This window comes from Odontomachus brunneus, unplaced genomic scaffold (assembly GCF_010583005.1).
Source record: "Odontomachus brunneus isolate Ranch 3 - 2012 unplaced genomic scaffold, Obru_v1 Obru_scaffold_038, whole genome shotgun sequence".
NCBI lineage: Eukaryota > Metazoa > Arthropoda > Insecta > Hymenoptera > Formicidae > Odontomachus > Odontomachus brunneus.
In genome coordinates, this window is record NW_022639488.1 from 605,189 (window position 1) to 629,198 (window position 24,010).

The 24,010-nt window shown below is 36.1% G+C and overlaps 1 protein-coding gene across 1 annotated transcript in view; it reads right to left on the reverse strand.

The window, feature by feature from the left end:
* Nucleotides 1–24,010, reverse strand: part of LOC116844032 (suppressor of lurcher protein 1) — a 451,902-nt gene that overhangs the window by 11,890 nt on the left and 416,002 nt on the right. Inside the window, exon 8 of the mRNA XM_032815096.1 lies at nucleotides 870–1,077. Coding sequence (XP_032670987.1) covers nucleotides 870–1,077 — 208 coding nt within the window. The remainder of the gene's footprint in view (nucleotides 1–869; nucleotides 1,078–24,010) is intronic.

Consider the following 24,010-nt stretch of genomic DNA (forward strand, 5'->3'; position numbering starts at 1 on the left):
CTCTCCTTCCTTCTCTCTCTTCCTTTGTATCTTTTTTTTTCTCTCTTTCTTTTTCTGCCTGGTGTCGCTCTATTTTCAGCATGCGCGACATAGTTGTATCTTTCCGAAAGCTGTAGCGTGTCATATTTCTCGTTATATCAGGTAATATAGGTAATATGCTCGTTAATAACAATCTGCGGCATAGATGGCACGTAATTGCCTCTGTTTCCCGAATACTGGCCGGTGAACCTTCATCGGGGCTGCCTCCGTGTTCCAATAAGTAGCCGAGAACTTGAACACAGTTTGATATAACGAGCCATCCAACTCCCGCGAGAGTCCAGAATCGAGCCGGGCTATCTATTCACCTCAGCGGAAAGATTTCAAATTTGCTCGAAGGCAATGTTAAGTCGTATCTACTTAGTTTCGACAATAGAGGAGGACAGATTTCCAGTAGCATCGAGTTTAGTATTGGGAGTATAAGAGCGATGAGTGGTCCATTCGATTCGGAAGAAGTCATTTGTGATCGATTTAATCCGATTTATCTCGCGATATTTAAAATATACAGACGCGCGTCCCCCATTAAATATTATTCATGACATTTTTGTGCACACGCATAATTATTGTTATATTCTATTTAATCTCTTTTTTTTCCGTTTTATAAATATCGCATTATTACGTTGATGTTAATTAATTTTCGTTTCGTTTCTCATTATCATATTTCTAACACAACTCGCGGTCGTTCGAGAACAAGGCATTGGACATGGATAATATATCGAATCTCGTGGAAACTATTTACAATTTTGATGGAGAATTATTTAGATACGTACCGCGCGGGCCATCGCGTTAAACCTCTTAAAGGAAATAAGGATTTGCTCGTTCATTCAACTTACGGTAACACGCCCTCGACGTCGAAGAAGTGGAAATGAAGGTGAACCCGCTCGCTAAGGTGACCATTGAAGAAGTAGTGGCACTCTGTGTTACGAGGGTATAGCCCAGGGTAATTCGGCGACGCGAACGTACCGTTGCGGGTCTCGTTGCTGTTGAAAACAAAGGCACACGGATATTTCTCCTCCTGCCGTCCTGTCGTTATACCGAAGTCTGAAACGGTAAAACGATTCGTAAGTACGCTAAGAGGAAACTCCGGAAAGCGTTTCTGTCTCCTATTCCGATTCGAGTCGCGCGATGACGTTACTCCCCAGATAGACAGGCGTGCGTAAATAAATGGCAACAACTTTGCTAGTCGACTTGTAAAGGTTACCCACGTCCCTTGTGGGTGGTTTATATAACAGTCATATTTATCACATAAAATCACAGAATAGAAATAAGAGAAAAAATATGAAAGAAATTACCAAAATTTTGTTAAAACAATATGTCATGTAAAATGTAATATGGAAATCTAAAAACAACTTTTAGTGAACTATATTGCTGCATTAACATAACCAAAAATTGCATTATTATATGATGTAAATTTAATAATAATTAATTCAATATAGTATATTAAGTAAGTTTTATGATTAAGAGAACTGTAAACTTTCCATTATTGCCTCACGTCGTGATAATTATGAAAGTCTATCTGAGAACTTCACTAGTCGACTTGTGAAGATTGCATTCCTTATGAGAAATGATGAAATACGCGCGAGGAAGAAAAATATAAATAAAATTATTAAAATATACTCAAAACAAAATGTGTTATATGTAAAATGTAATATGAAAATCTGAGAGTAACTTTTAATAAATGTTATTGCATGAATGTAATAAAGAAATTGCATTATTATATATGACATAAATTTAATAATTGATTCAATATATAGTATATTTGCTTCATAAATCTAATTTACAGAAAGTTTTGGAGCTTCCATCATTGATTGTTTTACGACGTGATAATCATGAAAATTTATATGAATCCCTTTTGACAAACAATTCGTTAATTATTCCGATGTTATAAAATCATTATTTATTATCAAGGAGAAAGAGAGAAAAATGGAAGGGGGAGGATATGGAAAATTATTTATAATTAATATGTGATACAATTTATAATACATTATTAGCACAAAAGAAGAGCATCAACTCTTGTTTTTTGGCAGTCGACATTTATCACTCCTACATTACCTCATTACTGCAGGGCGTTTGTAATTCCCTGAGCGGCTTAATAAATATTGACACGTACTAATGGCTGACTGAATAACGTAACGTAAATCACCGACGGTACCAATCGTGACATTGTAATACGCTCGAGAAATATGAATAATGTCGGAGTAATTACTAATGTATTATTAATCGACAGCTCTAACGTAGGCGGACACGAAATCAAATATTAAAGCGGGAATTTCGATCTGTTGCTGCGTGGTATAAAGCCCATGGATACTGCGTGTAACGCCTGCGGCGTACGATGCTTGTTCCCATGCCAGATTGCTTGCAAGGCGGTTCAGTGACAACAGTGATGTCTGAAAATGCTGCGGGCTGCGCGTCGCTGCATACGTCCCCGCATGACGATGATCCTTTACGTTTAGGTCCGCGTGATGCGCTACTGATTGCGAGCACGCGTCAATTAGAAAGATTTATTTTCAGTTCGTTCCTCCCGTCTCGTGAAAATTAAATTTCGTCACCGTTTAGATTACGATCCGTATGAAAAAAAATCGCCCTGTGTATCGTTGACACGGGATATACGGTAAAACTGTACAACACGCTCCAGTTGACAAAACGCGTCACATTCTCTTCTCGAAAACTAAACGTGGAAACGATGCTAGAGTTCCGACGTGTCTCAGTGTGTTCCTCGTCAAGGTACGGAGTGATATAATGTTACATCGCTGTTAAATACATTGAAAAGAAACTTTTTAATAGTACAAGATACATTCAGGCGAGTTATCTGCACAGGTGAGTTATTCATATTTTAGTCAGAGACAGTTTATAACATTCAGATGTTATTTATTCATGTGAGAACAGTTTAAAATAACTTTAATTTTATTTACGTTTGCATTATTTTGCTATTTATCTATAATATTTTATGAATGGAGTAGTTTGCACCACGGAAATTGTAAAACGCTTCACACGTAGTAAATATAATAGTTTATTTACGAGGAAAGGACACAGGATGCTTCTGGAATTTTTGAACAAAAACTGATAAGTATATAGAGAAAAATATATAGAAAACAGTGAAGAGGATCTCCATTTTCGTAACTGCTTGGAGTCCACATAAACTAACCCCACAATAATAATTTATTATTAAATTAAATTTCTTTCTTTCTTATCAAAATTAAGAAACCAAAATCACTCTAAAATGTTACTGTGATCATCTTCTATCAATTCAATAAAAAAATAAATAAATAAAAAATTGAACTTTTACAACAATGTAATATACTATATATATAAAAGGAAAAATTCAAACAAAATTACAAATTATAATAAAAAATCCACATAAAGATTTAAACAATCAGAAAAAATTATGCAAAAATTAGTCAATTTCATGATGATTAGTCAATTTTATGAAAATGATATACATCTTTACCTGCAAAGTGTTCAAAGCACAAATGTGCATGGCAATAGAAGTATTGAATTTAAGTTTTCAATCATTCAATACTTCAATTGCTACATTTTGTGCTTTGAACATTTTGCAGATGAAGATGTATATTATTTTCATGAAATTGACTAATTTTTGCATAATTTTTATTCTGATTGTTTAAATTAATCTTTAAAATTTGAAGTTATTAATAATATAAATTATTTGTTATATTTATGCAGCAACAAATTAAAGAAAGTTAAACTCAAATTTTTATATTACATTTTACATGACGTTTTACATCAAATTCTGATAATTTTTTATATTTTTGTCGAATTTTTATTTTTATACTTTACAATTCTACTAGTAAGGTTCTCAGATAGGCTTATATGATTATCATGACATGAGACAATAGATGCTGAAAACTCTACAATACTTTTAGATTGCATTTATGAGACAGAAATGTACAACATTGAGTAAATTATTAAATTTACATTACACAATAATATAAATTTTATGTTATATTGATGTAGCAACAAATTTACTAAAAATTACATTCAGATTTTCATATCCCATTTTACAGAATATATTGTTTTCAGTAAATTTGTAATATCGTCGTATTTCTACTTCGTCATTCTCTCTATATGATAAATATGAGTGCCACTCATACAACCAAGGATATAATTTTTACAAGTTGAATAATAAAGTTGCTATCTTTACATGCGCCTATCTATCTGATGCTTTTTGAACATCGATAAATCGTATCAAGTATTGTCGAATTTATGTGTTCAGTCAATATCGTATTCCACCGAGCAAAAATGGGCAGACGTCGAAATTAACCAGCTGCTTTATACAAGTGCAAAACAGCGGTATGCAGGACGATCCAATATGTGACGTCGAGCGTAAATCGTAATCCGAAAAACACGGACTTCATCGAATTTCACTTCTTTCCACAAGAAATCACTGCACACTTCGAGTTATTTCGATCGTGTCAGTATTGTAGTCTACGTCAAATATAGTTCGATCTGTTGAGAGCTGACGCCGGCTCCGCGTTGTCCCCACGACAAGCAAATTGAGAAGCACCTCGGGCCGGCGGGACGTAAAATAATTGAATAACTCCTCACAAACATTCCAAACGTCCGTTGTTGGCGCGACTTTGGCACCCTCCCACCCTTCTCTTCTCGTCACCCTCTCGACCGATTAAAATTTCTCGACAGAAGCGGCCGAAACCTCATTACGGACGACTCAATTAACTTCGATCGCGACGAACGCCCCAGAGCGACGGCGACGGCGGCAGCGGCGGCGGCGGCGGCGGCGACGGCCGGATGGTTTAGAAAGATCGGCGTTTCCTTCCCCGGGAAACTTCCCGGAAAGTGATTTCCATCCGTCGTTTTCTCTTTTTGAAAACTACCCATCCCGCGCGACGAACGACGTCGCCGTCGGCGATTCTCCCCGGATTCGGTACGGACGTTTACGGTATGAAAACGTAGGAGGACGTAGGAGGGAAAAAGAGGTCCGAGGAGAGTATGTTAATTACGAGGATCGGTCGCCGTTGTCACGGGCCTCCGTTTGAAATGACTCGGCCACGCGGCGGTCGCAGTTACGGCGGAACTCCTCTCGAGAGTTCCTAAAGTGCGGTACACCGCGTTGCGAGCGCGGGCCAAGTTTCCCCCGGGCTGTAAACATCGAGTAATAAGCTTTCGCGAGACTTTTGCGCTTAGTTAGCCGCATTTGTTATGGTCACCGCCGTGTGCGCGACCCGACTCGCCCGCGTCGTTGCGGCAGCGGCTGGTTCGAAAGGAGAAGGGCGTCGGCGGCGGCGGCGGCGGCTTCAGCCTCCGGGGAGAAAAGTGTGAAAACGTTTGAAAAGCTGCGAGAGCGCCAGTGAGGTCAACCCGGCGACCATTTTTCTCGACGGAAGCTTTTGCCGTGACCTCACATCGCGATCGTATTGTTCCTTTCATCGGTTCGCTGCCGCTGCTCGCGCGAAAGTCGACCGCGAGCTTGTCTGCTTCATATTCATAAGAGGTAATACTAAAATTCACAGTGGTAACCCAGAAATGCGAATAATGCATAGTAATCGTAGCCCAATTTGAATGAATATTGGTGGAATTTAGGCGAGACTGTGGAAGAAATCAATTTATTTATCTGTCTTCGCGCGAGTGTTCCTCTTACGTGCACATAAGTGAATTCCGCGAGAAAAACGTCGTCCCGAGGAGTCGCTCTGGAAGTGTGTGCTCAAACGTCGCGCGACTCGTTACGACCTGTAATTTTCCAATACCACACGGGGCAAATGTAATAATCTGCAGCCTTTTCATTTCGCGTTTTCCACCTGACTGCAATCGGAGCAAACGTTTCGTGTTTCAAACGCTTCGCCTATGGAGCAGGAAACAAAGAAAAAAAACAAAAAGTTCCTATAAATCCCTTTTCATTTATGGGACGTATGAATGACGTAAAATGTATGTGCAACAAAAAAACATGGCCGGGTGAAAAAAGCGATGACTTCGTTTTTTATTTGCGATGACAATATCAATTCACGGAAACGTTAAACTTATATTTACGCAGACACGCTGCGCACAAAGTTGATATTGATAGTTCGTTGAAAATGTCGGTCTACGATTATAGTTATTTAAACTGTGCGCGCTGAAAATAGCACGCGATATGGAATAAGTCTAATATCGTGTCGTCGCGATTTCACATGTGAACATGTCATTTATTAGCGTTTATTATGAAATAACATTATGTGGTTCCGTTAAAATCATTGCACTGAGAAAAAAATACTTGGAAATTTATTTGGGAGATAAAGTTTATTTCTATGAAATAAACTTTTATCCCGAAAATAAATTTTCAAGTTTTTTTCTCAGTGGTTTTTTTTTAACGTGTCGGTGACAAAGTTTTCTTTTTTTTTTGTTAGTAACGATGACAATAAAGCGATTAAATTTTTTTTATAACATCGAATATAACCGATCAATAACGATAACAAATATAATCGTTACTATAAAGAAAAAACATTCTTTTGGATTTAGTATTTTTATTTTTATTTGATTTGGAGTTTTGTTTGACTTGGACGCAAAAAACATAATTTTATATCAAATATCATTTGTCTCATTAGATTAAATCACTGATGGAAAAACCTATTATTTAAAAAAAAACAATTTGATTTTCAACTAAATAATTTAATTACATTTATATTATTTAATTTCATTTTTAATTTTGTTTTGTTGAATTAAATCGTATATAAATCAAAACTTAAAAGCTCTTGAGACTTTATCAAAGCAAACAAAGAATAAGCTAAATAAGAGCCTACTGTCGATCTTAAAGGCAAAAATTACAATTTAATAAAAGCTGATACATTTATTTAAGTATTACAAAAATTCAGTTTCGGTCCAAGTTTTGGACTTTCTTCATTGATAATTACAAACAATATAGTTTCAAAAACATAGTTAAAAAAATCGTTTAAGTCACAAGCTTTCTTTTCTGAAAGATACCCGAATATATTTTCGGGACACCCGCTGTCATAAAGTGGGAACTATTATTGGCCTCATCGACAGAGCATTCTTATTATCACACTCAAACCATAAAAAGAACCTATCTTTGGTGATTAAAATCTTGCTAACGAATGATTATCCACTCCAGATCATTTTTAGCACATTGAAGAAATGATTGGTTAAACTAATAAATTTGCAAAAATAAAAAAGTATTATCAGTAATCGTACTTTAACTGATAACGATAATCCAAACACTTTTAAAAAATTTTTTCTTATTCCTTATATTAAAAAGTTTCTGAAAAATATTAGTCAAATCATAAAAAACCGTGATATTGGTCGCGTATGTCGGTCAGAATAGACTCAATTGGTTAATTAAACCACAAAAAGATATTTTAAGAAAAGATTCACAAAGTGATGTAATGTATAAAATTTTTGCAAAAATTGTGATGCTTCTTATGTGGAGCAAACAGGTAGACAACTCGGAACATAAAAGAACTCTTTAACCAACTGACTAAAAATACAAATGATTATTCTATTGTTTCCCGAAACATAGGCTTGAAGGTTATAAATTTGTTTGGAAGAATATTTTAATTTTGAACAGAGAGAAAAGTTTCCTTTACAAGGCGTTTGATCTCTGAAATGTTTTTCATTACTGGACAAGAAAATGGTTTAAATTTGCAAGAAGATGTGCTAGATTTACATAGAGATTACATATCGATTATCGAGAGACTTCCGAATGTTTAATCTTATTTTATTTCTATTTATTATTTGGTTTTTCCGATCTTGGTTTTTGCTTAACCTCGATCGAAGTTATTGTTATGATTCTTACATTATATTATATAGGGTTTCCCATATGTTCCGGACCGGCTGAATATCTCAGAAAGTATGCACTTTTGAAAAAATATTTTAGACAAAAGTTGCAATATATAAAGTGATATATTTACTGATTTTATGAGTTTAATCTTGGGTGGCACCGCCAAGGTCAGGTTGAGGTCAACTTTGCTTTCTTAAATAGAAATATGTAATTTTTATTACGGAACTTTATTTTACGTAAAGATACAAACAATTTTTGTTTGGAAAACTTTTTCATATGATCTCTATTTTTTGAGGTATTTACGGAAATATCTACAAAATTATTGGTTTCAATAATTTTTTACTGGAATTCTATCAACTTTACCAAAAAATAGCAAGAGGTAAAAATTGTTTACTTTCTTCTCATAGAGCTCTCAGAATTTTTCAAGAATTTTATATAAACTTTTTAGTACTCTAAGAAAATGCAAGAAAATGCTGTACTAAAAAGTTAATTAGAAAATTTTGAAAAAATACTTAGAGTTCTGTGAGAAGAAAATAGATAATTTTTATCTCTTATTATTTTTCGGTAAAGTTGATAGAATGCGAGTAAAAATTATTGAAATAATTGAAATCAATAATTTTGTAGATGTTTCCGTAAATATCTCAGAAAATAGAGATTGTATGAAAAAGTTTTTCAAACAAAAGTTGTTTGTTTCTTTACGTGAAATAAAGTTCCGTAATAAAAATTACATATTTCTATTTAAGAAAGCAAAGTTGACCTCAACCTGACCTTGGTGGTGCCACCTAAGATCAAACTCATAAGATCAGTAAATATATCACTTTATATATTGCAACTTTTGTCTGAAATATTTTTTTAAAAGTGCATACTTTCTGAGATATTTAACCGGTTTGGAACATGTGGGACACCCTGTCCCATATGTCTATATAAGATGTAGATATTTCTCCTCTGCTTTGCTGATCTTCATATCCGTGCCTATTTTATTTGTATCATCATCTTCGTTGAGTTTCGCAGTTTGACTATTAGGTAAGTTTTTTAAATTACTTCTTTTTTGACAACAAATGGACAAATTATACTCAATATTATTTTCGCTTGATTGGTTTCTTGTTGTGTGGTTTCCAAGTTCTTCTATGCAACTTAAACGATCTTTTTGTAACTATGTTTTTGAAACTATATTGTTTGTAATTATCACTGAAGAGGGTCCGAGACTTGGACCAAAACGTCTGAATTTTTTGTAATACTTAAATAAATGTATCACAAGCTTTTATTAAATTGTGATTTTTGCCTTTAAGAATGGCAGTCAGCTCTTATCTGTCTTATTCTTTGTTTGCTTTGAGAAATCATACATATTATTTCATTGAAAAAAATTATTACTTTAAACGTTTTGTTTTTATTTTAATCTATTGTTTGTAACAATATAATGTTTGGTTAAAAATTCAAGAGCAATCATGGCGTCACTGGTTTACTAATGTACATTCTATCAATATACGTTTTATATCAATTGTTTTTTGCATTATTTGTAACGACTACTAAAATAAATATGGCGACTAAATATGGCGTGAAAGAGTTTCTCGGGCATTATAAGAATATATTCATTATAAGTATGTAATCATAATGCTACAAGTATATCGTTAGAGCTAGTTGGCATCATTAATTTCTATATAATCATTCAAGTCAAACAAATCATGATCAGTAAAAGGGATGAATAATCGTATCATGAAATGATAGAATATTTAAATAAAAAGTCATGGGAGAAGAGGATGCACACGATGGAGTAATAAAGAAACAGACTATCAGTAATGTAAAAAATGAAATGTCAAGTTTCTGAAATTCTGAATTGTTTTAAAAATGTTTAATAAAATGAGAAAATTAAGAGAAACAATTGTTTTTTTTTTAATCAAACAATAAGGAAGACTATGTTGTTTATATGCTTTTTTTAATATTTACTTTGAGAGAAACAGTGAATTACAAAATCGCGAATTAGTTCTATCAAAACATAAATAAACATAACTTTGACATGAAAGTTTAATTAAAATCAATATAATTTTATAGTTAATAAATAAGGAAAACTAATTTGCAAATTGAAATTTTGTATTAATATTCTGCATTGTGAGTGGATAAAGTTAAGCGACGTGTTACTTGAATAAAGTTTTTTATAAGTGTATAATATATTATTTTAGATAATAAAAACAATTTTCATTTATAACATGATTGAATCGAACATATGAGCGGACGAGGTAAAGTTGGCTCATAATTAACTTAACTGTGTGATAAAAATGAAACTTCCGTGCCACCAGTGTGTAAAAAAAGTTTCTTCTTATATTTCCACTACGATTTTAGTATTAAGATTTTCAAGGTCGAATGAATCCGAATATGATATTTGATATATCCGAATTTTAAAATTTAAAATGGTGAATCAAAATATAAAAATCCAATTATTTTTCCAATTTTTGATTCATTATATTGGATCTGTCATTTTGAATTTAGATTAAGATTTAGATATCATATTTATATTTAACGACCTCGGAAATCTTAGTACAGTCATTTTTATAAAAATCCAATTATTTTTCCAACCTTTTGATCCACCATATTGAATCTACTATTTTGAATTTTGAGATTCTGATATTATATTCAGGTTCAAAGACCTCAAAAACTGTAAGATACCAAGCTTCATACAAATCAAAAAAGGATAAACCGGTTTTTTTTAAGATGTACATATATGTACATTACACGTTGGTGGCACGTGCTTTTTCTGTACACATATGATACATACATACTCAAGGGGTTAAAGGCTAGAAGTAAAATATGGCTATGGAGACCTTTCGCGGAAACCCTGACACTAACCAGGACACATATTTTATATGTGACTTTCTTTATCTCTGCACTAATGAGCAACTAATATCCGGTAATAGGAAAAGATGGCTACGTTGCTACTTTGTATTCTAGTTATTAAAAAACAAAATATACGGTTAGTAGGATAGGAAGTGACATATAAAGACAAGACATATAAAGACGTAGCATATAAAGACAAACTTCTTCTATATTAACATATAGAAGAATATCGTCTTTATCAATGTTTATACACTCAATTACAATAGTTAATTGTCTGAGAAATGGTAACTTTGAAATTCTGAAATATGAAGCATCTAATCCCAATTTCTCCTACATTATTTGGATTGCACAATAAAGTTACTTGAAAAATTTGACAATTGTATTTACTGAAATAACAATCGGTTTATTTGAACTTCCAATAGAGATAAATTTGTTTAAATTTAATAAAATTTCTTAAACTCGAAAAAACACCGTTCTTTTTATATATTATTGTTACTTTGCATACATATAATGTATATACATATGATAAGATCGGCGATGGATCTAAAAAAAAGTTTTTTTCCGAACTTGATGAGGAAAATGACAGGAATTGTAACGACTCTTTTTATTACTTTAAGTAACGATAACAAGAGCGTAGTATTTTTCAAAATAAAAGAAACGGTAGTAACGATAACAAGTTATTTTTTCACGTGAGACATAAAACTGATATGTATTACTTTTAAAAACTTTCTTAACTTTGTTTATATTAGAACCATTAAACGTACATGCATATACTCGTAGTAATTTCGAGAAAATCGTCCGCTTGCAATTGATGCTCCGATATATTCGTCTTATCGTGAATTTGACTTTGATGACTTACGAATTATGAACTTATAAGGAGATGCACCTTCGTGACGGCACAACATTGAAATATCGCGTGCGTTTAGCATCCGACATAATGCTACTGTATGAGCTAAAACCCAACGTTGGATACATGTATCCGTGTATATTGTTCTGAATACTTCCGGTTGCTTTCGCAGTGCGCTTATGTACCTTAGAAACAAGAGATGCTCTTTCCTCTTCCGCATTACCTGTGTAATGCTTATTCTCTACCCCCCCCCTCTCTCTCTCTCTCTCTCTCATTTTTCTATCCCTCATGTTTATTCGCTCTTTCGTCGCTAAGTAATATCGTGATTTACGTAACGCCATACAATTGTAGCGTTCGCGGTGCAGCGTTTGTAAAGATCTTAATCGGGCGAGCGTGATATGAGCGTCGAGTGTGTTTAGCATTAGTTTAAAAAAAAGACTGTGAATACTTTCTTTTTATAGATAATATGTCTCTCAATGTTTCTTATACATTGAAATAAAAAATATCTAAAGATAAATAAATAAATATTTATTTTGTAAGCATTAACAGCACGTTTACTTGAATCTAAATTTTTTCATCTAAATAGAATAAATAATTGTTTTCATGAGAAACTAAAGTTTTCTTATATAATTTTAAGAAAATGTATATTTTGTATGTATGTTTATTTGAGAAATATATATTTTCTTATTTGAGAAATGTTTTATATTATATGAGAAATGTCTTGTATAGTACATAAGTAAATATGATGTATGTGTGTGTGTGTGTGTGTGTTAGTACTCACCAAATAAATATTTATTATTTCTTAAATATTTTTTTTCTTAGCGTAGCAACCCTGGTAGAAATTTCACGCAGTTTGTAAGCAGTTACTAAACAGTTATATTAACGTTTGCTTAGTAACTAACGAATAAAACTGTTGGGATCCCAATCAAAATATAACACTTTGTCTGAAGTTACTGCGCACAAAAAATGCAATATCTGAACTCATTTATTGACCGAGAACTGAGCAATAATTGGACAAAGAAACTATTCAGTCGATTAATAAACAAGTTTATTGCTCATAAAATGGACAATTTTGTGCTAGTAATAATGGATATTGTGTGCATGCTTGCTTATTGTACAATTTCAATTTTTAATAAAAGTCAGTACACTCGTAGACATAAAGAATGTCTGATTTTTTGTAATAAGTTTCAGAATATAACCGAATAGTCCAATATTCGTATTTACAAAATAATCGTAATTATATTTTATCTTATTTAGATAAAAGAAAAGTCATAATTTATCCCAACATCAAAATTCCATCTAAACGGAATTTAAAGAAAATAATTTCATCTAAGAAGAAAACTAAGAAAAAGATAGGGAAAATCTGGTCCAAATGGCCTCAGGAAAATGTTATTTATATGTTCTTTTTAATATTTTTTTATTTTGAAACGGACAGTAAATACAAAATCGCGAAATGGTTCTTTTAGAATATAAATGTTTTTTTACCTGAGTTTAATTTAAATCAAAATAATATTAGAGTTATAAATAGAAAAAAAAACTTATTTAATAGTAGCAAAATAAATTTTCGAGCCTCTCGAAATTTTATATTAATATTTTCCATCGTGAGTGAATAAAGTTAAGCAACGTTTTACTGGAAAGAAGTCTTTTGTAAGTGTACGATATACAGTTTTGGATAAAAAAAGCAATTTTTATTAATAAATAATTGAAATCGAGCGTATGAATGGATAAAATAAAGTTGGCCTATAATTAAGGGTTCACAGACTAAGAAGAAATTCTGATTAGATTTTAAGAGCCTTATGCGGCAAAAGCACGAAACACCATTCTGTATGCATAATTGTATCTCCATACACACGCAAATACTAATGTGGACGCAACAACTGGAATTTAGTGTAGCTGAGCTATACTTTGCTTAGTATCTGCAATTTTTACGTATTTTGTATCGCAAATGTTATATTTGCTCACCAGACTATTTTTACAGTCTCTCTTTCTCTCTTTTCCCTCTTCTTTCCTTCGCTCTGCCTTTTTAAAAATGTATAAAATGCAATACAAAGCCGGGTTTTGTAATTAGGCCTTTAAATATTTATAATCAATTAAAATATGAACTTCTCGTATACTGCATTTTCCGTGTACTCATTCAAATAAATTACCTGGTTGTTATTTCGACCTTTTAAAAAAAAACGCTTTGTATTGCAATAAAGACGATTCTGCTGATTATAAATGTTATAATCACACTATTCTCTTTGTAATTTGTTTGTAAAATGAAAAATGTCTGCCTATTTTGTGGCTCTCCACCAGAAGTTTCTACTGCAGATCCTTAAGGGTCGGCAGGAGGGCTGTAGAGATTCTCGCGGAGATCCACGAAGTACTAATTAAGATACATATTTTATGTGTCCTTACCCTGCGCTACTGTGTAACTGAATCTGGTACCAGAGCAGGATGGCTATGTTGTTGCATGTTTCTATTTTCATTATTATAAAACAAAATATACGATTAACAAAATCGTAATAGGCATACATATAAGAAGGTTATCTCTATCATGTTTGTACAGCCAGACACTACAATTAGTTGTTTGAAAAGTTGTAACTTTGAAATTCTGAAATATGGAGTATCTAACTCCAATCTCCCCTAATCGGTTTTTTCAATTACCAGTCGGTTAGAAAGTGAATTATGAAAAAAGATATCTATAGCTCGCGAAAATATTCACGGCAAGATTGAAAGATGCATCGAGGACGCATCGTTCCAATTTGCCATGCAGCCGATAGCGCAGTGCATTAGCGGGTCTTGATTAAATAAGTTTAATAGGATTTTTCGCCGAAATTATGATGGACGCATTTATTAAAGTTCGATAAAACTACATTAAACGCCTTTTAGCAATCACGACGGATAATATAGCAAATTTTAACTGTATCTTTTTTGCGCTGACAACGTAATCACGGTGATTTGCCGGTGATGGCCGCGATATGCATTGTGCAGTGACGACCTTGAGAGCTAAAGTAAAAGTTACAAAAGTAGTTACGAAAGTATTATAGAACGTGACACGAGATCGGCGAATTGCAGATGGGAATCAATTTTGCCGATTCGTTAAGAATGAAATGTCCTATGTGTATGTAAACCGTATAATTAGCAGTAGCGCAAACAGATAGCAATGTCCACGTGCTGTGGCTCCTGCTTTTAATGGAATTTACCATCGCTGATGATTGGATATAGCACGCAAATATTTGTGAATTATATACTGCGTGTTCCACCCTAATGCAATGCGGAATAATCGAGAGTATTGCTAAATCAGCTGCTTATTACCGATGTGGCTACTGATTACGGCGAAAATTATCACGTACCACTACAACACTAGGCTATTGTGTGCCGGATATCCGTAATCAAATATATCTGCAGAACCATGCTTGAAACTGCGGAAGAATTAGCGCCCCGATAAACTATTTTCCAGCAGCACGGGAAATTTCAACGACGTGAGCGCTAATTATACATGTGCATTTTTTCCCCAACATTTTTCCGACGTATCTCGCGGGACATAAAATTCGCCGGAATGTGCGTTGAAGTCCATCACGACGATGACGGCGGCTTGTTACCCACGACAGATATATTTTTCGTCGTGTATATTCTTTCTACGCAATCAATCGGAGTGACTGATGCATGTGTCCTACGCATGTAATTCCTTAATGCGGTGACGCGCTTCCGTCGCGACGCAATTTGTCTCCTGCAGGATCGGTCGTTGAATTTCGACGTCGGAATCGGATATTTATGACACGGTCACGCTTCGCTTTATGACATTTCCTGATAGCCCGCGACGGGTAACGGGCGGTTAAGGGCATCGCTGTATAACGCGTGTACGTTCGATCGGACATGGTCGCGATCCGATATTCATCCGCGGCCGTACGAACGATTTCGGGGCGACGCGACGCTGCGCGCGCGAGTATCAGGCCAAAAAATATGAGATACCTCTAAATGTGAACGAGGATGGTTACTGAATTATCTCCGCCCGTCTGGAACCCCGCCACGATCACGAATTATCGATTTTATTTCCTTTTCTTTTTTCTTTTCTCCCTCCACCTTCACAAAGCTCCGTTATCAGACGAATTAACGGATAAATTTGCATTTGAATGCTGATAATTAGCATTCCGGTCGCTATTCAGGAAGGATACCTGTTCTGTTTGCCGACTTTATTACAGATAGCGCGCCGTCAACCTAAGAAAGGACTCTAAGAAAGTTGTGCAACAATTACTCACTTGTTACGCTTACCGCTAATAAGCAAGAAACTTGATATACTCTGCATCCCAAGCAATTTTCTCATGAGCGCGAGTTTCTTTGCGAATTTGGAGACCATATTTCATATTGTCCGTTTTTACAACTTGGGAATTTTTAATACGATAATGAAATATCCGCCGCTACTCTCGTTGTACGCCAGAAAAAAAACGGAAAGATTGCACGCCGGATTGGTGTGTTGAACGCTGCTCCTGTTGGAATTCGTCGTTTTTCCGCTGGATGTTCGCGAAAATAAAGTAAAAGTACCAATGCCTGGACTATTACTTTGTGTATATTAGACTTTAAGGAGTTTATTCACGAGATATGTATTTTCAGGGTTTCCGAGAAACGTATTTTCAATCATCAGGTACATCAAGAGAGAGCTACTCATAAATTCACTATTTTAGAAATTATATTTTATAATATATTTATGGCTGAACTTCCGTAAAAGTCTCATCTCCGATTTTTATGAAATTTAATAAAAATGTTTCAAATGATCCCAAATGTACGTACACAGAAGAACTTTGGTCGGAAACAATTTAAATTATATATTGATTGTTAAAGATATTGTATTTAAGGTTAATCCTGTTCTGTCCTATAGAATATTTCGATACTTTCATTATTTTTGTACTTTATAATACATTATTATGTAATTTTTTTTATATATTTACGAAAAATTCAGTTTCTTTCATCTCAATAGTGTTTATCACAATTATATTAAGTATACGTAACTTTCCTATAAACGTGGTTTATATAAACATAACTTGTATTTATACATAAGTATGTACTTATTTTGAGACTACATCTGATATGATAGTTTATCATAATATTATAGATAATTACGCGTACATTGAAGCCAACATATACCTTGCGCAGGGGCCTTTGCTAATCTTTACAATGTCTACATTTTTAGTATAAGGTAGACTCATTAATTTAGTAAGGCGGAAGATTTTAGCACTAATTAAATGAGATGTAAATTAATAAGAAAACTACAAATAAAGAAATATAGAATCTGTTTATGATCTTTAATTGATAATAACATTTTTATGATTGAAACAATTGGTGAGTAAAATATAACATTCGAACAGAGATTTGTTGGCAACTAGTTCGGGAGGTTCGGGGGGCGAAGCTCCTCTCCCCTTTTTCCACAACAACCAATATTCTAACAAATGCATTATAATTATTATATACATCATTTAGCTCTAATCTTAACTTATACGTTTTCAAAATTTCTTCTGTGGATAACTTTTTAATAAACAATGAACGATGGTTGAGACTTGTTGCTTGTTATTCAGGGTTATGTTCTTGACAACATATATTAAAATAAAGCCAATCGGAGCTGCTTTGCTTTTACCAGTTACAGAATAGCTAATCTTAAATACAATACTTTAAACGATCAATATATGGTTTAAACTCCTTTTCCGACAAAAATCCTTCTGTGTACATACTTTTGGAACAATTTAGAACATTTTTACCAAGTTTCATAAAAATCGGAGATGAGACCTTTTCGGAAGTTTATCCATATTTATTTCACTATTTAAATAATAAATGTTAAATTGAAATTAATTTCACGTATGATATTACTTTCTCACGTTTTTCCTGCACTTACCATGCACGAAAAATGCGTAAAATTTGAATCCACTGTATGAAAACTGTATGAAAACAGAACAGAAAATACGAGGGCTGTATGATAAGTATCCGTGTTTAACGACTGATGGCGTCACTGACTCAAAGTCTGTATAGAGTCACTCTAATCAGAATTTGGCCACAACGCGTGGTTTCGTCAAGATCCTGCGAGAAAAAGAGACATATTTTCAATCTCTCTCTTTATCTATCTTTTCTTAACCTAACCTAACCTACTGCTGTAGACGTAGTGTGATTGGATACTGTGTGGGATTTGACGAAACATAGCGGACCAGTCAGAAGGTTCTATCTTATGGCCAAACTCTGATTATAGGATTTCTATTGTATACCATCGTTTAACGCCATCTTCGGAACGACGCTAGTCAAAATTTCAGACAGATTTATCGAGTAGTTTTATTTTGATAACCGTTGAAAGTGGACAAGTTTGTGTTTGTTTGCAACCATAGAAAAAGAGCAATATCGGTCAGTGATTCGATTTCTTTTTTTGGATGGGAAGACGTGTGAGGAAATCAAAGTGAAATTGCATGCCGTTTATAAGGACCGTGCACCTTCGATGACTACCATCAGATATTGATTCAATGAATTCAAGCGTGGCCGAACATCCGTTTTTGATAAAGAGCGCTTAGATCGTCCGATTGAGGTGATTACGGAGGATATGGTCAACAAAATCCATGATATCGTGTTAACAGACCGCCGGGTGAAGATCAGAGAGATTGTTGACATTATAAATATCTCAATTGAACATGTATAAAATATCCTACACGAAAAATTGGGCATGAGAAAGCTATTGGCGAGATGGGTGCCGCTTTTGCTCACAATGGAATAATCGCATGACAACTTCGGAGCACTGTTTAGACATATTCAAGCGCAATCCGAAAGAGTTTTTGCAGCGTTTCGTCACTGTTGACGAAACATGGATCCATCACTGCACACCAGAAACGAAAGAACAGTCAAAACAGTGGACTTCACCCGGCGAACTTGCTCCAAAGAAGGCAAAAATGGTTCCATCGGCCGGAAAGATCATGGCCACCGTTTTTTGGGATTTGCGAGGCATCATTTTCACCGACTATTTGGAGAAGGGAAAGACAATCACGAGGCAGTACTATGCTGATTTATTGGGCCGATTCGACACTGAATTGAAGAGAAAACGGCCCCATTTGGCGAAGAAAAAAGTGCTCTTTCATCAAGACAACGCACCAGCTCATTCGTCCATAATCGCCACAGCAAAACTGGTCGAATTACGCTACAAATTGCTGTCTCATTTACTCTATTCTCCAGATTTGGCCCTCTGCGACTTCTATTTATTTCCAAACAAATAGATGAAAAAATGGCTTGGCGGAAAGCGGTTCACGTCCAACGAGGAAGTCATCGCCGAAACAGAGGCCTATTTTGCAGAGTTTGACAAATCACATGTTTTGGATGGTATAAAAACGTTGAAATATCGTTGGATTAAGTGTATCGAGCTGAAAGGAGATTATGTTGAAAAATAAGTAAACAAAATTTTTTAAAAATGGGTTTCCTTCCCTAATATGGGGACTTATCGTACAGCTCTCGTATATACGAAACTGTTCTATTGATTTATAACCAAATTTGCTGCTCGTAAAATAGGCAAGTTTAACTTGGGCAGCGAAAAATTTGAATGTTGGTGAAAGACATAATGCAGGTGCTATCTTTGCAAATCTTCGGTGGTAATATATATTTTCTCATATATATTTTCCAGCCTGTTATGTGACATCGTTCATAACCATCAAATGGTATATGTCTTTTTATCCATTTTTAGTTATATTATTTCATCAAAAGTTTTGAGTCTGAGTTATGATGACAGTTTTCATTTGTATTATTAGTATCAAAATAGTTTGATCTGTTTTCACCGCAATTAAATTTTGTATTTTTAACATATATCTCATTTGTATTTTGCTCACTTTCATTCTTAATCTTGTTGTTATCTTTATCAGTGCTTAATATTGTCAAATGCCTTGTTTCTTTCAATTTTCTTTTACTGTATGTGTTTTCCCCAATGCTTTTTTACATGTTTACCTTTTGTTTATTTCCACGCAATTTTTAGCTTTATTTTATATAACAATACAAATAAATTTTTTTAAATATTTTTTAAATATTTTTTAAATATCGTTTTTATATTTATTCACAAGAGAAAGAGAGAGAGAGAGAGAGAGAGAGAGAGAGAGAGAGAGAGAGAGAGAGAGAGATTTGCGCGTGTAAAATATTTTCTCAGTTTCGCTTTAGTGTGTATCCGCACGGGATTCGGACGCGTATAAACGAACGCGCGAGACCTTTGCAGCTTCGTTTGCGCGCGACATCGCGGCGCTGCGCAAACACACTCGAGATGACTAAAGGTCCTTGCAGAATGCCAGGCAATAGGAATGGAATAGGAATTCGGACTTGTCAATTATTTCTATTCCCTGTTCCTATTGGCTAATGCTTATTTCTATTGCCTGTAGCCTAGCATTGTGCAATTGTCTTAATGAAGGGATTTGATTTCTTTGCTGCCGTCCACGAGGCCTTCCTCCGAGAAGAGACAACGCTCTTAGGACTCGCGAACGCTGATAATACCATGTATACCTACGACACTGGAATTCTTCAATTTACTATCGGCATTCGTGCCACGCCAAGTCATTATTCGATAGTCAGGACGTTCAGAATGCACACCTAGCTGGGGGAACTAACTGCGCGACGATCTCTCTCGCGAACTCGACAACATAATTACAGTCGCGCGCGCGCGAACGTTTGTCCGCCTTACATGCTTGTCTGCCTTTGCTTAGACGCGACTTACCAATTTAGCATTAACGTGTCAATTTGGCATTATTATGCCATTGAAGACATTCATAATCTTGGGTCCGTGCGGGTGGGAGAGAGGAGCTGTAAGTCGAGGCATGTAGTATTACGTTGAATAAGTAAACCGGTAACCGTATATCGAGCGAGACGGCAAGCCAAAACGACTCCGATAGCTGTCTTGCCAATTTTATCGAGGACAGAGATGCAATTCGCGAGACGACTTCGCCGCGGGGGATTTCGAAGTCCCGGCACTCTTCCACAGAGAATTTATAATCCCCGCTCGTCGTTGTCCTTGAGATTTCGACATTTCGAGTCACGCGGAATATGAGAAGTAACGCGGACGATCTTTTAATTTATAGTTGCATGCTTGCTTCTTCTTGTAGTCTTCGAAGTTTGCCTTACATTCTCCCTCGTTTTAATTTTTCTTCTTGTCTCTGTCTCGTATCCACTTTATGTTGCATCGCACACAAAAATATCTTATTTGAAATATATTAAAAATTTCGAATCTATCACAAGTTCATCATAAGCATCAAATTGATTCAAAATACATTCTGAAGTCTAGCAAGTTTATCACTTCAATCGAGAGTATTTAATTCAAACAATAATTCGGTTTGCCCACTACGTAAAGTCGAGGTAACTTTTTCTTTGATTAAACTTTATAATAGTCTTGTAAAGAAGAGAGTAGAAACTGATCAATTTTTACAATATTCCTATAAAGAGAATAAATTCTTCTTTTGAGCTTTTTTAAAATTTCTGACGAACATATTTTAAAATTGTATATTGTCAAAAAAATATACGAAGATAACCTAAAAACAGGAAAGCAAGCTGAGCAATCGCTTTTCTTAGCAGTCGAATGATATTTTTTCTGTGCAAATGTACAAGTATCGTAGTTTCTGTAATTTTGGTTAATCTGATTATTATTTTTTACCTTATATCTTGTCGCGCTTCGGCTGTGAAAGAACACGAGCAGAGACGAACAGTGAATTTGAGCGAGCGAAGGGAGGAGAGAGGTTGTTCATATACAGTTGAAGGTGAAGGGGAGAACTGCGTTCGATCGAGCCTCCTTTTATCTCGGCCAGTTCTTCCTCCTTCTCATCCTCTCTACCGCTTTTGCTTCTCCGAATTTCGTTCTCGTGTGTAACATTAATGCCGAAATCAATATGGACACGTGAGACGTTCTCCGGAAATTATTTTCCACAAAAAGAAGAAACGGGACACGCGCGGCGCATGAGAATACACGAGGGGAAAGAAAATCGCAGGTACGATCACTCGCGCGCGCGCATACACACATACACACACACACACACACACACACATATATATATATATAAAGAGAAAATACTTTCGTCTCTTGAGACTCACGCTTCGTTGCAAGACGTCTAAAATCTATCAGTCAGAATCAAACGTGGATGCCCGAGGCGCTTCTCGTTTCCTTATCTAGGAGAAAACGAGGAGCGTAGGCAACGAACGCATCATGCAGCAGATGGATGAGCGGTTCCCTCTAATTGGCGATAAGTATTTCTCCAATTAATACCGCGCCAATTAGCGCGGTCTGATGAGTCTTCTCGCTAGTCTTCTTCGCCAGCGGAGGTGTACCGGAACCGCGTGCAGCTCTCTCGCTCCTTTTATCCGGTGCGACGATCGATTCCTCTATGCGGTAGCGATTTCTGGCAAGGTGCCTTCCCCGCCTCTTCGCTCCCTCTTCCCTCCGTTTCCCGCTCGCTCCCTGTTCCTCCCCATCACAGCCGACTGTCCGGACTTTCCCCGAGTCGATGGGATATTTTCAGAGAGGGATTTTAAAGAGCGGAAGAGGGTGAAAAGGCCGCCGAGATCTCTCCTTCTCTCTCTTTCTCTTTTGGTATCTCTCGGGATATGGGGTCGACTTGTTTCGACGGGGAAAAATATCCGCCCCGTCCGTGAAACATTAACGAGGAAGATGGAGGTTCGTTGTACGTCGGCCGCTACGCCGGACGTGTCCGAGTTTGCGGGACGAGCTCGGCGGTTTGTCGACCTCTTAGTCGAGGTGGGCGAATTAGCTCTCGTCGATCAACAGCTTCTCAAGTCCCCACATCGATTCCACCCACGCGATTTTTCTCTCTCTAATTATGCTGTGCCCCGCGGCCGATCATCACCACCGCCACCGACAACGAATGGCGTCGTTCGCACACGTATACGCGCGGTATCCGCTCCGGTAGATTCTTGCGGAAGCAAGCCGAGCATGGGTTCATCAGCGATAATGACACGAATATACTGTGAAACACACAGGCACGCATGGAGTTGTAAAATATTCCATGTAAAAGTAGACTCGTGCAAGGAGGGGAAGAGCGAAAGTTATTGGTGATTCGATCTGACGCGATTTCGGGTGGAAGCGCCCGATCTTGATAACGTCGAGGGAGAGGACGACCCGTAAAAGATGTATTCGCAGTCGACACACGTGGAGCGGCGTTCCTCCCCAACGAAAATTATCCGAGACAACGGAAAGAGATTTGTATCGATCGGCCGGCAACGGAAATATTTAAGGCGGCCAGGTTACACACTTCGCCCCTTCGTATATAACTCTATAGAGCACGTTTCGTATGAGGCTCGATAGGGTCCCAGGTTTTCCAGCCGCCGAAGGAGCCAATGAACACGCTATCCGCGCGCGAGCGCACACGGTATCCGTGTAGATATACAAGCGCCTTCCTTCTCTCCTCACTCCATGCCGCCCTTACCTGCGATTCACCCTCAAGAACAACCAGAACCACCCCTTGCGCCTCCAGCTACCTCGTTCGCCAATATTCACCGCGGCTTCTTTCCTTTCTTTTCTCTTCCCTTCTCCTTCTCCTCTCGGACAGCTCAATCTGTAAGTCTCTCGGCGACTCTAATAGGAGGATGTAAGCGGCTGTTGTTTATGAGTCCAGAGCTCTCGCGCACGTGGATGTGTAACGGGCGAAGTAACATGATATGACGTAATCAGTTTCACGCGGTAACGCGTGAATAATTAATGAAACGCGTGTCGTAATTGCGATCATTATCGACTCACGTTAGACTCGTGGCTGATTGATTGAGAACTCGAGCGTTATCACCGATAAACTGTGAGGTGCACTGAAAAAAAGAAACTTGGAGATTCACATTCCCGGAATGTAAAGTCTATTTCCGTGAAATTTATGTCCCGTGAGATAAACTTTATCTCACTAATAAATTTCCAAATATTTTTGTTCCTAGTGTAAAAGTACTAATTCCCGAACACATAACTAATTCTGATTGTTCTTATCGTTTTGGTCTTTAACCCCCTTACGATGCAGGTCTTTATCTCGATGACTTTTACAATCTTTGTATCAGAATTTTTTCATATAAAAAGAGTAGATCAGTAAAAAACACCCTCACCGCGTTATCATAGTAAGGGTTACCATAGTAAGGGTTTTAAATACGAATATTTAAATTGTTAGCGCAGAATGTATGTATTTTAATATTTTATGTAGAAAGAAGCAGCTTAAATATTCCTATTTGAAGATTAAAACGAAGGAGAATTGTCAGGATTAAGTACGTGTCCAGATATTGATACTTTTACCTTATTTCTCTCTCCTCAATGGCTAGTAGTGTTCCTTTTGATCTATAGATTTCGTCGCGAAATATCTTCCCTCCCGCGCCATGCAACGTTTAAGACGCAATCCGAGCTCCGATTGGCGAGATCCGTTTACCTTTCATCTTCTCAAGCGATGACGACCAGTGGATGTTCGTCGTCTTCCTTATCGCGCGCGTTATCTAGTGTGGGCGAACTGTAATGTGCACGTGGATCTCCATGAGATGTTCTGAGGGAGAGCATTCTGCTCTGCTGTGTTCTGTTCTCTCTCTCTCTCTCTCTCTCTCTCTCTCTCTCTCTC